The 14,926-nt window shown below is 42.4% G+C and overlaps 2 protein-coding genes across 2 annotated transcripts; both read left to right on the top strand.

Annotated features, from left to right (window-relative positions):
- Positions 1–2,641: 2,641 nt before the first annotated feature.
- LOC115638165 (olfactory receptor 1468-like) lies at positions 2,642–3,538 on the top strand. Its single transcript, XM_030539733.1, has one exon. It carries the CDS (start codon positions 2,714–2,716, stop codon positions 3,536–3,538), a length of 825 nt encoding a protein of 274 aa, XP_030395593.1. The 5' UTR covers positions 2,642–2,713.
- A 10,190-nt stretch (positions 3,539–13,728) lies between these two features.
- LOC115638164 (olfactory receptor 10A7-like) lies at positions 13,729–14,667 on the top strand. The gene has a single exon (XM_030539732.1). It carries the CDS (start codon positions 13,729–13,731, stop codon positions 14,665–14,667), a length of 939 nt encoding a protein of 312 aa, XP_030395592.1.
- The last annotated feature ends 259 nt before the right edge of the window (positions 14,668–14,926 follow it).

The following is a 14,926-nucleotide window of genomic DNA, read 5'->3' as shown; positions in this document are numbered from 1 at the left end:
TTACAATATCACCTAAAAGAATGTGCCAGTGGGTGGTATTTGGAAAAAACATGCCACAATGTACCGCATCTAGATTGCAAGATACCAGATTGTAACATCATGAGAAATTCTGCAGTAACCGCAGGTTCCCATAGGAGCGTCTATCCCTCAGTGCTAATGGAAATAAGAGGAACTAGGATGCTAACCTATGAAAAGCAGAGCACCCTAAAGTTTATGGGAAGTGGTGGTGCAAATAAAGATAAGGAAGTTGACATCCCTATGCATAGGTATGAGCCTTAGTTGTTGTAAATGCAACTCAGAGTATAATGTGTTGTACAGTCTGTGTACTGTGGGTTGGCCGGAAGAAATGCATGGGGAGATGAGAATAGTGACTGATTCCCCTGTGTCCCCCCAGAAGGAGATGTGAGATGTGAGTGAGGCTGGATATAGGGTTAAGCACTTTATCTGCTATTATATTTTAGTATCTATGGGGTAGTTGATCTGCATTTGTTAATAAAGGAACTTACCATAAATTGGAATTGTTTCTCGTATGTTCTTAGGGTCTTCAAATGCTGATAGTTTTGCTTTGTAGCTGTAGCCCTCAGGAGACCAAATCTTTAACCACAGCAGTCTAAGAGAAGAATCAATAATCCATACACCCATCTATAAATAGGGCAAGACGCACAATGTGGGTTTTTTTCTGTGCATGTGTACACAGATTATACTGTGTTTGTATTAAAATATGCCATATTCCCTGCAGGTTATCATGGCTGTGATGTTATTCTCATCGACTGAAATTATTTAAAATAATAATCATGGATTAAACATGGAAAAAGAAGAGCCTAAAGTTAGGTTCAAAAATTTGGGTTTTCAAAACTGCCTTAAGGTGATGTTCACCCCTCTATAACACAATAAAGCTGTGTCCATAATATGACTGTATAAAAACTGTGTGTAGATAAGTTGTAAGGAAATTTCAACTTTTTGTCCCAAGTTGGGATGGAATTTCTGAATTTCATTCTTTATCTATCTATCTATCTATCTATCCCTTTCTGAAGTGCCTTCACTGGGACCGTATCCCTAGAAGATAAGGATCACATTTCCTTATCAATCTGTTCATGCCAACAGAAATAAAATCAATGATCTTCCTGCAGCATTTCTAGTCCAGGAGGTGTTGTATTGACTGTGTCTCCTGAGGCATGAAGTACACTTGAAATAGGCCCTTAAACTTTATGGTATGTCAGAACCAGAGTCCTGCTGCTAGGAGGAAGCAATTGGGAGGATTGTGAAAAAAAATCCCCAGGGGATGAATAAATATTTTTGTTTTCTTATTTGAACTCATTTTGGTTAGAGTTTTATCTTGTGACTCACTTGTTACCTTGCTATATAGCCCACGTCTTTAAGTTCTCAAGATAAATTATCATACAACCCAGAAAAAAACAGAGATGCTTTCATGTGCATGGTACCCAGGTTAGATTTTATTTAGCAGCTACTCTTTGGGATTAAGTGTCTGGAATACAGAATTTATTTTTATCGTTAATTCCTGCCTGCCATCAGCTTCTGAATTTGCAAGGTGCTGGCCACTGCAACTCTGATTTGACTAGGCTTTTAAGAATGTAGGAATTACCATGATGGTTCTAATCAGTGATCCACTTCAGTACCCTTCCACTCACAGTAATCAGTGCCGCACACTTCAGAGGATGGTGCAGCAATGATATTTCCTTCCCAGAGGAGATGTTTCTCCCTGACCCACTCAGCTATGGACGGTTTGTGCCTTGAAACATGAGGGTTTACTTCCTTTATAATATGCAATACTAGCTAATGCACATGTGGAGATTTCTATTAACCTATTTCTATTAAGGCAGATTTTTTCAAAGTCACCTAGGGTGTTTTTGAATTTCTATTTTCCATTAATTTTAAAAAGGTCAATAATCAAGATTTATACATAGAGAAAGTTAAAATATTTGCTTTGGAAGTTGCCTTGAAGGGCTTATGGGAGCGTGTATAACATGTTCGTATGTTGCTGTATGCTTGATTCAGAACAGAAGTTTGACCATGAGTCTTCCTCATTCCAGACAAGTGCCTGAGGCTATGTCTACACTACGGAGCACACAGTGGCACAGTTGTAAGTTCTCCTGTTTAGCTACTCTATGGTGACGGGACAGAATGCTCTCGCTGGCATAATGAAACCACCCCTAACAAGTAGCGATAGCTATGTCGATGGGAGAGCGTCTCTCACCAGCATAGCACTGTCCACACTAGTGCTTTTGTCTGTGACACTTATGTCAATCAAGAGTGTTTTTTTTCACACCCCTGTGAAAAAAATGCTAGTGTAGACAAAGCCCTGGCCACCACACTATAGAATCAAAGCTGCTGCCTTTCTCGCACTGATTAGTTAATTATTTATACAACATGAAACAGCATCAGGAGAGGTTCTTGAGAGAGACACACTCTGATATAGTGGTCAAGGCACTCAGCTGTGATGTAGATGACCCACAGAAAGGACAAACATTCCATCCTGAATTGGAGAAAGTTTGATGAACTGACATTTTCTGACACAAGCTGTTTGGTTGAAAATTGCAAATTTTTTCTGACCCTTTTGTTCTGCTTTCTCCGGTAGATGATCAGACAAGTGCATGTAGATCCATGGAACAGTAGCTCAGTGACAGAGTTCATTATCCTGGGTTTCCCTGGCACCCGAAAAGTAAAAGTCTCACTCTTCATCCTCTTCCTAGCCATGTACCTTCTCTCCATCACTGGCAACATTGCTATAATCATCACCCTCAGGATGGACAGATGCCTCCATACTCCCATGTACCTCTTCCTGGGGAATCTGACTTTCCTGGACATGGGATATACCTCAACCACAGTCCCCAAGCTACTGTCCATCCTGCTCACAGAGGTGAAAACTATTCCCTTGGCTGGCTGCTTGCTGCAATCTTATGTCTTCTTCCTTTACACGGCTGAATGCTTCCTCCTTGCAGTGATGGCCTATGACAGATACGTAGCCATATGTTACCCTCTCAGGTACTTCACCATCATGAACAAAGGAGTGTGCATGTTGCTGATTATTAGTTCCTGGATTGGTGGGTGTCAGGAACCATTGGTGGCTGCCTTTTTGGTGATCAGTTTACCATTTTGCGGCTCCAACGTGGTCAACCATTTCTTTTGTGACATCCCACCACTGCTAAAATTGGCCTGCGTGGACACATACAGAACACAGAAGGCCATATTCATGCTTTCTGCCTTAGTGATTCTCAGCACATTCCTGTCCACTCCGGTCTCGTATATGTACATTGTCATCACCATATTGAGGATCCCTTCTGCTGAAGGCCAGCATAAAACTTTCTCTACCTGCACCTCCCACCTGACTGTAGTCTCTTTGTACTACGGGACTGTGATTTTCATGTATGTGAGCCCAACGGCCCGATCCTCCTTTAACATGAACAGAATTGTAGCTGTTGTGCATAGCGTAATCAATCCAACATTGAACCCAATGATCTATAGTCTAAGGAATCAGGACATGAAAAGAGCACTGTGGAAAATATTCTTCAAAAGATGAGCTCACAGGAAAGAATTCAAGTGGCCCAAGTAAGTCTGTTTGGTAGAGGTGAAGGACAATTTCCCCAGGGGAAGGAAGGCTGATGCTGCACTCAATTAAAACTAAACAAGACAATGTTTTGGAACAGTGGTTCTGCAGGGAGACAGATAACTCCTCAAAAAGAATGTCAGCCCACATTTCAGAGGTATGTAACACAGGCCCCCTGAGCTGAGAACAGGGCCGGTGCAAGGATGTTTCGTGGCCTAGGCGAAACTTCCACCTTGTACCCGCCCCTGCCCTGAGGAGCCCCCACCCTGCGGCAGTTCCCCCCCTCCGCCCTGAAGTGCCCCACCTGCAGCAGCTCCCCACCTCCACCCTGAGGTGCTCCCCCTGCATCAGCACCCCCCCTCCGCCCTGAGGTACCCCCCTACCCCAGCTCATCCCTGCTCTGCCTCCATCCCGAGCACACCGTCGCTGCTTCACTTCTCCCACCTCCCAGGATTGCAGTGCCTAAACTGATTGGCGCCGCAAGCCTGGGAGGCAGGAGAAGTGAAGCAGCCATGGTGTGCTCAGGGAGGAGGTGAGGCAGGGGTGAGCTGGGGTAGGGAGTTCCCCTGTGTGCATCCCCTCCCTTAAATTGCTGCAGGGGGCCCTTCCCGCACTTCTCTGCCCCAGCTCCCTCCACCTAAATGCCGGCGGCGACTGGGGTGGCCGAAGATCTGGCCACCTTGGTTTCTGCCAAAGAAAATGCCACCCCCCAAATCCTAACATCCTAGGCGACCGCCTTGGTCGCCTAAATGGTTGTACTGGCCCTGGTTGAAAATGATCCTGGGACCTTCTGGTCTTAAAGCATGAACATCTACAGGAGCTAAAATAGCCGTTTTATTAAGCAAAGCTAGAGCAGACCTTCAACTTCTGTATGTGTCCCAGACGCAACTTAAGGGGGACAGAGCAGCACACTGAGTGGGAGTGGGTTACATGCACAAGGACAATTTTACCATCAACCGATGAGTCTCAATCTGCATCCATGCATTAGTGATCTGTGGAATACATCCAGGTGGCTTAGAAAAGAAGCCTAAGCTAGCCAGAAATTGTCTGATGAAACACAGTGCTGTGCCTCAGGGCCAGGGAACCTAGTATTGTAGGGTGAGCGACTCCAGGGCAGAACTGCAATGTGGTCTGCTCCAGGCCAGGGGTCGTCCTAGGTTCTAAAGTCTGCAGCTGCAAGGTATCCTTGCCATGCAGTCTGCTCATGAGCTAGGAACCCTTTTTCCCCCCCTCCCAATTCCAAGCAAACCCAAATTTAGAAATAACTAAATTTCTAGAGAACCAGAAAATCCACTTTTCAGCCAGCTGTAATCTAGAGAGAAAAGAACAAATTTGTGGTTCAGTCAGTGAACTGGGACACTGTAGATCTAGATTATGTTCCTGTCTCTGCCACAGACTTCTTATGATCTTAGGAAAGTCACTTAGAGCCATATTTTCAAAAGTATTTAAGTACCTGATGCAACTTTCAGACGTACCTAACATCCATTGAATTTGATGAGTTTTAGTCTCCTAGATTCTTTTGAAAATCCCACTGGGCACCTAAATACCTTTCTAAATATGGCCTCTAATGTGGGTGTGCCTCAATTCCTAACCTGTAAAATGGGGATAAAAACAACTCCCAATCTCACCTGTTTTTTTGAGGATAAACTGATTCATACATATGAAATGCTGAGTGATGGGAACCATACAAAATTTTATTACTAAATATTGATAATGTTATTCAAGAAGATATTTCTCCTGTAATGCAGAATTAATTTCTAATATCTAAGATTTGCCACTTTTAGCTTCCTTTGAAAAACCCCTTCATGACATTTAACTAGTGCTGTTTCAGTGTACAAGCACTCACTTCTGAGAATTTAACTCAGAGATGGATTTCTATTCACGTTGTTTTGTTACCCAACCATCACACATCAGCTTGCCCAAGCCAAAACTAATTAAAGATAGCCCTGTGATGAAATGGCAGTATGTCTATGTAACTTACGAATTCTGGTTGAAACTATGAAGTTACAGTATGAAAACTTCTTGGGGTGGCCAGGTGTATGGTTTTCAATTGGACTTTAAGAGCACTTGACAGTGTCCGGTCAGATCTACTGACCAGACACCCAAAGTCTGGTTACTGCAGGCATGAGACAAAGGGAGGTGCCTGGTCATCACCCAGGCCAACCCTTACTCAGCCTGAGCCACCTCCTACCTGCACTGGGTGGCTGAAGCTCCAGACCCGGCTCCACAGGTGAATCCCTCCCAACCTGGGGAGAGCGGTGGTGGGGAGAGAAGGCAAAAGCAGTGAGCAATCAGGAAAGAGGGGAAGAGGAGCAAATGGGGGAAGGGGCCTTGGGGCAGGGTGGAGCAGGGGCAGTGCCTGCGGGGAAGTGGCAAGGCTTTGGGGGATGGAGGAGGTTCAAGGGCTTCTGCTGGAGCATCTGGTTTTTAAATATTACAAAGTTGGCAACCCTAATGCTATACAATGAGTGCCTAGCCTATATGTATGTGGACCAACCATTACTGACAGGGCCTGTAGCACATACACGCCACACAGATGCAAAGGTAAATACTTTGGGTTAATGATGGTGTGACAGTCTGCATTCCAAAGCATCCTATATTCACCACGGTGATGTAATTATTATGTTTTGTACGAAGTCTTCCTTGTGAGGTATCATTCTAAAAGTCGTGATCTGTTGAACATTAATATCTTGTTGGATTCTATGTGCTATCATTGTATGTGAAGTTATGAAGTTTTACTATATGTGTGTCACTGAAATATGTTGTGAAGTTGGGTACACCCACAACCAGCCTTTCAGTTGCAACAGTGGGAAAGCTAAACAGTGCTAGAGGCCCCATCAAGGGGAATACACACTCACAAGGACTATCTCAGGACTTGTATACAAAGCCTCCCAGAGGGAGCATGAAAGCAATGGGTAAAGGCCCCTGCTATGACTCAGTGAAGCATGCAAGGGCATGTAACTAGACCATATGATTCTGAACTCCATCTCGGTATCTGTGGTTTTCCACAGATTGTGCTGGGGGGGACTTGGCATGAAACAAAGGAGTTTCCTCCACTTGGAAGAAGCTATAAAAGAGAGGCCTCACTCTCCTACAAAAAACACCCATGTCAGGTGGGCTGAGGACCCCACTGAGAGTTGGTACCCAGGAAGTATTCCAGAGAGGAACCAGTGCTGCAGATTGCTGAGTCCTCGTAGGTGGCTGGCAGGGAGCACAGGCTAGGCTCTGTGACAGGTCCCCCCATCCAAACCCCAGATCTGACCATCCCTGAGTTTATGGTACATAATCATGTATCCAATATCTATATCTGAGAACTACAATGGGTTGAATGAAGCTTTATTCCTCCCCCCACACCCTCCATCTCATGTGCAATTTTAAAAATCTGTATGTAAATTATGAAGCTCGGATTTTTGTCTACCTGATATCTGTGTTCTTGTCTGTGGAAGACCTGTGTCATGGTAAATAGAGCAAAAGAACGCTTAATATCAGCTCACATGCACAAAGGATACTAGAAATACATTCATATATACCCTATGTGTAGCTTAAATGATATAACTGCAGCTCAGCTAGAATTATTAAAGATTATTGACCAATTTCTCTGACTTCAATGGAGTTATGAGAATAGATGATATGACCCCTATAGAAGCACCCTGCCTGTAAGTAAACATGTCCAGAAATGAATGCTATGTAGTAATGCTATCAAAACAGATGTCCTCAAACTCAGCATGCCCTGCTCACGTTGGTTGGATACAGCTGTCCCTCATATGTTGGGGAATGAATTTGAATGGGTCTTATTCAATGACTGATGACTATTTGATGACTTCTAGGAAAAGACAGAATTTAGTTAAATGGATTTTTCCTGTATTAGGTCACCCATAATTTCATGACACTGGATCAATGAGAACAATTAAATTAAATCCCACAAGTCAATGGGAAATCAATAGGTTAGTATGTGAGTGCAAGGGCTTTTGTGCACTTACTACTGCATCCAAGCCCAATTGTGTCAGTGAATCAGTCAGTGACTGGCTAGTTTGTTACTAACATGGATAATTTTCCAGGTCGTAATCCACTATTTAGAACTGATGACCTCAGATGAGTTTCATATATCCAAACTGGAAGCCTCACATACAATTAGAGTTTGGGGATTGTTTCCTGTACTCACAGCAAATGAGTAAAGCAAAGGCTGAGATTTTCAAAACTGCCTAAGAGGTTTTAATGGGAAATGAGTGTCCATGAGTGTCCTTTCTTCATTTTGATTTATTGAACTGAAGCACCCATTCTCCTCTATGACCCAGGCTCACTGAATAGAATACATCTCCCATAATGTACCCAGACACATGTGACCCCCCCCCATGATTCATCATGCAGCTTGGGCAGAAGGAAATCTGCATAACACGATGGGTGATGTAATCCTCCAGGGATCTTGGTGCATATGAGAGAACGGAGGCTGGAACTAGGGTAACCAGATGTCCTGATTTTATAGGGACAGTCCCAATATTCAGGGCTTTACCTTATAAAGGAGCCTATTAACCCCACCCCCATCCTGATTTTTCACCCTTGCTGTCTGGTCACCCGAGCCAGATCACTAACTCTCATAATGCAACGCAGTGATAGGGACATGCAGTTTAATGATTTATTGAATTGATTCAAAACTTAATATTTTGCATCAGTTAAAAAACAAAATATTCTGATCTGGGTCAAACTCACCCCGCATTAACTATTCATTTTGATTTCCCTCCTAAAATTCTGTTTTACAGAAACTGCATTTTCTGCTCCTTCCTACAAAAAATTCAAAAGCAGAGGTACTTAAAATCCTTCCTTTGGACTGTAAAGTTTATTTTGTGCTTCTAAGAGATACTATACAAAATTACATCCTGACTGATAGCAAAACAGAAGAGTTAGAATGGCTCAAAAATGGCAGCTACAACAATACTGTAAACAGCTCATGTTATGTCTTTTAAAAAAAATTTCTCATGAAAGATTATTCAGCTTGCAATAAAAAAACAAGTCATAAAAGGTCAAACATTTACACTGTTCAGACAAGCCATTAAAAGTTTTGGTTTTAAATTAAAAAAACAAAACATATTTATCCAAACCTGACTTTTGAACCGAAGTTTTTATTTAAATTTATTATTTTGGAAGAAAACCTATTTTCTGTAAACAAAACAGAACCCAAAAAGTTTAGATGACAAAACTTGACCATCTTTACACAGAGCCCATGTGTAACACCAGCAGACCCTGGTGGTCAACTGATGGGATCAAACCTGGGCCCTCTGGAGCTTAGAGCATGAGCCTCTACTGCATGCGCTAAAAGCTACAAGAACCTTAGCTAAGGTTGTAGCAGACTCATTAATTTCTCTAAGTAGTCTCAGTGCCACTAGCTGGGACAGAGCACCACACCCAGGAGACATGTGGGTTACACATGCACTATAGGTAAAGTTTTCTATTGTTGTGTGAGAAAAAGACAAAAACACCTGTTAAATTTTATGGCAGGTCAGCACTTGGATTAAGGGGATTATAAAAGGAGAGATCTCAAGTGGATCATCAAAACAGAAACGCTCTTGCTGCTTCACCACTTTCAGATATTATTTAGCAACCACCAAAACGAACAAAGCGCATTCCAGATGGAGGTGAGACTTTTGTATTTGATGTTATTTTTCTGATACATTAGCCAGAAATATAAATATATTGGGGATGATATGAGAAGGTTCGAAACTATTTCAGTGGGAAAAAAAAATGAAAGTAACATGATATATGACTGAGCCTGATTCCACTATAGAGATACTCCTGATTTATGCTTTGGTAAGTGAGAGGAGATTATTTAGTATCCACTGCATTCAATGGAGCAACTCCTGATTTAAATTGCGGTGAGTGACAGTAAAATAGGACTCAGGATTTACACTGCAGTGCATGAGAATAGAATGAGATCAATTGATTTCTGATTGAACTCAGGACAATGAGAGCAGAATCAGGTCTAGTGACTTCATTGGAGTTACTCCTGATTTACTCTTGAGTGAGTGAGAGGAGAATCAAACCCCATTGACTCCAGTTGAGTTATCCATGATTTAAAGCAGAATATAAAAGAGGATAGAGAATCAACCTCACTGACTTCAGTGGAGTTACTTCTGGTTCACACCAATATGTCTGAGAGAAGAATTTAGCTATACTGTTGGTTCTACAGGGACAAGGGTTAAAAGATGGGTGTACGTACAGAAATCAAACAATGCAATTGTTTCACACATTGATGGTGAGTGATCAAATGTACCTAAGCAATTATATGCATTAGTCCTATTGATTCCCAATGGTATTTGTGTTTCTAATTCTCTTTGGCTTGAATATGTCACCCGGAACAAATCTCTGTTTATTCTGGTTTAAATCTAGATTCACTTCACTGACTACAGCGGAATTACTCTGAGCCAGTTTCTGCTACTCTTGCTAAGAGCTTGTCTACACTTGAAATGCTACCGTGACAGAGCTGCAGCACCTCATCTGTGCCACTGTAGTGTGTCGCTGTAGACATTACATGCTCTGACAGGATGGGTTCTCTTGTCAGAGGAGGTAATCCACTTCCCCAAGAAGTGGTAGCTAGGTCAACAGAAGAATTTTTCCATCAACACAGCACTATGTACAAAGGGACTTAGGTCAGCTTAACTGCCCCACTAAGATAGATGGATTTTTCAAACACCTGGGCAACCTAGTCATGCTGATATAATTTTTCTAGCATAGACAAGGTCTAGGGCTGAGTGGAGTCATACTCCTTAAGTCAGATTGATTTCACTCTAATATAGCAGAGAGGAAAATCTGAGCTTTTTTTTTAATCAAAATTGAAAAAAAATAGAGCCATAAAATAGTTGACGAATGGAGCCAAAGTCTGCACTTGGTTACTCAGGAATAAATCCAGAGTAAATTCATGGATTCATAGCGTTTCAGGTCAAAAGGGACTATTGTGATCATCTACTCCGACCTCCTGTACAGTGCAGACCAGTGAATTTCAATAGAGCTGATGAAAAATGGAATTTCCATCTTATAGGAAATTCCAATAGTTCAGCCTTTGTTTTCATCCTGATTCAGGACAAAAAATTGATATGCCAAATAGTGTTTGCAGAATGACAAGATTCTGAAATGAAACATTTTGACATTGTGACCCAAAATAAAATGCTTGCTTTCTTGAAAAATTCTGCAGAAATTGTTTTTTCCCCTAGAGATTTTAGATTTTGGTGAAACCTTATTTTCAAATGGGAAAATATTTCTGTCAATGGTTTACAGGTTGTGTGTTATGCCCCAGCTTTTAAATAGTCTCTCTTGGAATCCCTCTATTTTTGACCAGTCCCAAGGCTTTACTTTTTACAAGAGTAGCAGCCGTGTTAGTCTGTATCTGCAAGAGACTCTAAGGTGCCATGAGTACTCCTGTTCTTTCTACTAGAGTGAGCTCTCATGACTCTGAGACTGAGTCAACTAGCTTTACCGCTCCCATTTCTCCCTATGTGCTCTCAATAGCAAGTCCAGCTTAGTTCAGACTCCTGGTTCGAGACTTTTGGGGGACAGTGCACCTAGGGAGTATCTGCAGTGAAACCAGACAGACTTCTCAAGACTAGTATCAGAGGGATAGCCGTGTTAGTCTGAATCTGTAAAAGCAGCAAAGAATCCTGTGGCACCTTATAGACTAACAGACATTTTGGAGCATGAGCTTTCGTGGGTGAATACCCACTTCATCAGATGCATGTAGTGGAAATATCCAGGGGGAGGTATATATATGCAAGGAAGCTAGAGATAACAAGGTTAGTTCAATCAAGGAGGATGAGACCCTGTTCTAGCAGTTGAGGTGTGAAAACCAAGGGAGAAGAAACGGCTTTTGTAGTTGGCAAGCCATTCACAGTCTTTGTTTAATCCTGAGCTGATGGTGTCACATTTGTAGATGAACTGAAGCTCAGCAGTTTCTCTTTGAAGTCTGGTCCTGAAGTTTTTTTGCTGCAGGATGGCCACCTTAAGGTCTGCTATAGTGTGGCCAGGGAGGTTGAAGTGCTCTCCTACAGGTTTTTGTATATTGCCATTCCTAATATCTGATTTGTGTCCATTATCCTTTTCCTTTTTCTCTATGGAAAGGATAATGGACACAAATCAGATATTAGGAATGGCAATATACAAAAACCTGTAGGAGGACACTTCAACCTCCCTGGCCACACTATAGCAGACCTTAAGACGGCCATCCTGCAGCAAAAAAACTTCAGGACCAGACTTCAAAGAGAAACTGCTGAGCTTCAGTTCATCTGCAAATTTGACACCATCAGCTCAGGATTGAACAAAGACTGTGAATGGCTTGCCAATTACAGAAGCAGTTTCTCCTCTCTTGGTTTTCACACCTCAACTGCTAGAACAGGGCCTCATCCTCCCTGATTGAACTGACCTCGTTATCTCTAGCTTGCTTGCTAGCACACATATATATACCTGCCCCTGGATATTTCCATTACATGCATCTGAGGAAGTGGGTATTCACCCACGAAAGCTCATGCTCCAAAACATCTGTTAGTCTATAAAGTGCCACAGGATTCTTTGCTGCTTTTCTAGACTAGGTAGTATTGATTAGTCAAATGGAATACTGCACTTGAGAAACTGGGTTACTCTGGTAAAGGAAAGTTCGTCAAGGTCCAGAGAAGCGGATCCTTTGCCTGGCTTTCCAGACGTTTCTCGAGTCCATGTTTAGTTTCTGTCTCCTTGTCTTTCTCTGGCTGTGGGAGTTCTTAATACAGCCACATGACACCTGCAGTGTCTTTGTTGCCAGTTGCTGCTTCTATTGTGTTCACAAGTTCAGCCCCACCTTGGCTTAAGCATAATGTCTGGCAATTGGGTCTTCTATTGTCTCTCCAGGAGACTCTAAGCACAGGTATCCATTCCATTCAGTTTTTGATAATGTAAATGGCCCCAATCCAGATGTCATACCTGACACTCAGCCATGCCTTATTCCCTTCTCTCCTAGGAGAAATTGACTCCTTCATTTCATGCAGAGTGGCTAGCAATACATGGGTGGGCAAATTCAGTCACACATATTGTTCATTACAAATATTAGAAAAATTCCCGCATTCTCCACAGTGTCATTCCAAATGTTTGAACGAGCCCTAAATTTCACCCTGTATTGAGTCCACAAATTCCGGCTTAGCTATAGCATATATATTTTAGAAAGACATCCAGTCTTGATGTAAAGATTTTGTGTGAAGAATCCACCACATTCCTCAGTTATTTGTTCCGATGCTTAATTACACTCACTGTTAAATATTTGAACCTCATTTCCCTTCTGAATTCAGTGAGGTCCAGGAAGTTATGCTAGTGTGAATCCCGAGAAGTGTACAAGATAGTTTACTTTAAAGGCACTATTCTGCATTTACACCTGGGTAATAAGAAGGAAATTGGGTCCAGTATCTATGAACACAGCAGAAGAAGGCAGAATCCAGGAGATGTGCCCTTTTGCAGCAGTGGTGAATATTTTCCTGCATGTTACTCTATGTCGTGCTTTGTCCCTGTCACTTGTCTTTTCTCTTCTCATTTCCCTTTTAGATGTGGGTGTTTGAACAGTAGATCCCTAAGAATCATTCAGTCCCAGAATATGAACTTATCTTGAAGCTCATAAATTGTTTTGTGGAAGGTATCTAGCAAATTGCGAGCACTGATGGAATACAACTGATAAATAATGAGCCAGACTCTGCTTTCACTTCAGTAGGTTCAACTCTGTGGCTGATCCCAACATAGTGGCAGAATATGATTTTTATTTTTTTATAATTTCAACAGATAATATCAAGGTTTATTTGTAAATTTTTTTTTTCAATTGAAATTTTCACAGTTGTGGGAAATTAGGGAGATAGGGTCAGACAATCATTATTTAATTACAGTCGATGTTGAGGTTCAAAAATTTAAAGCATTTATAACTGTTAAAACATAAATTATCAACATCACATGCCAAAATATATAAGGTAACTATCCTTCAGTCAAACTCGAATAAGTTCTCAAGGAAAAGTTTTCTTTCTCTGATTATCTGTAAATTTCAGTTATTATCAATGGAAATATGTTTTTTGTCAGTTTGTGTGTGTCTGGTGAAATTAACATTTACCAATGAATTTGAATCCTTCTAGGCCTTCATGCATGTGGGAGGAAAGCCAGGCACAAGAAATTCCATGTCAGTCAAAAATCAAACCTCTGTAAGGGAGTTCATTCTGCTCGGGTTTTCTCATGTTCCTGATGTGCTGCAGGGCTGGCTCTTTGTAGGGGTGGGTGCTGCTTACATGGTGATCCTACTGGGCAACAGCCTAATTATTTTCATCACGCTGGTGGATGCTGCCCTCCACACCCCCATGTATTTCTTCCTGAGAAACCTCTCCTTCCTGGAGATCTGCTATGCTTCGGTCACCATTCCGAGGATGCTGTTCAACCTACTGGTGGGGAGCAAAGCCATTTCCATTCTGGGCTGTGCCGCACAGGTGTATTTCTTCCATTCCTTGGGTATATCGGAGTGTTTCCTCCTTCTAGCCATGGCGTACGACCGATACGTTGCCATTTGCTGCCCCCTGCGCTACACGCTTATTATGAGCAGAAGCCTTTGCCTGCAGATGGTAGCTGTGTCCTGGGCTGCAGGCTCCCTGGTGTCCTCAGGACATGTCTCTTTAGTATTTATTTTACCCTACTGCGGGCCAAATGAAATTGACCATTTCTTCTGTGATATCCCTCCTGTGCTGAAGCTGGCCTGTGCAGATACCTACAGGAGTGAGACTGAATTGTTCATGCTCATTATTCTACTGGCCATAGTCCCCTCAGTCCTGATCCTAGTATCCTACAGTCAGATCATCTCCACCATCCTGAAGATGCCCTCGACTGAAGGGAAGCACAAAGCCTTCTCCACCTGCTCCTCTCACCTTATTGTGGTGACCCTCTTCCTGGGCACAGGGGGTGTTGTTTACTTGCAGCCCAAGTCCAGCTCTTATGTGGAAAGCAACAAGCTGCTCTCCCTGCTCTACACTGTAGTGACACCGATGTTGAACCCCATTGTCTATGGCTTGAGGAATGAGAAGCTGAAAGGAGCCCTAAGGAAATCATGCAGAAAAATCTACTGGGCTTGAAGGCACCTCAGAAAGTCATCAGATCCAGCTCCTCTGCACTGAGGCAGGACCAAGTAAACCTTGACCATTCTTGACAGGTGTTTGTCCAACCTGTTCTCAGAAACCTCCACTGATGGGCATTCTATAACCACCTTAGCAAGCCTATTCCAGAGTTTAACTATCCTGAGAGTTAGGAAGCTTTTCCTAATATCAAACCTGATTTTCCTTTGCTGCAGATTAATCCCATCACTTCCTCTATCTTCTGTGGACATGGTGAACA

This window comes from Gopherus evgoodei, chromosome 21 (genome assembly GCF_007399415.2).
Source record: "Gopherus evgoodei ecotype Sinaloan lineage chromosome 21, rGopEvg1_v1.p, whole genome shotgun sequence".
NCBI classification, from domain to species: Eukaryota; Metazoa; Chordata; order Testudines; family Testudinidae; genus Gopherus; species Gopherus evgoodei.
The sequence above is the reverse complement of the archived record's forward strand: the minus strand, read 5'-3'. Positions and strand labels throughout refer to the sequence as shown.

Bases quoted from the DNA above. Each gene is read 5' to 3' on its own strand.
- LOC115638164 (XM_030539732.1), top strand. From the start codon at position 13,729: ATGTCAGTCAAAAATCAAACCTCTGTAAGGGAGTTCATTCTGCTCGGG.
- LOC115638165 (XM_030539733.1), top strand. From the start codon at position 2,714: ATGTACCTTCTCTCCATCACTGGCAACATTGCTATAATCATCACCCTC.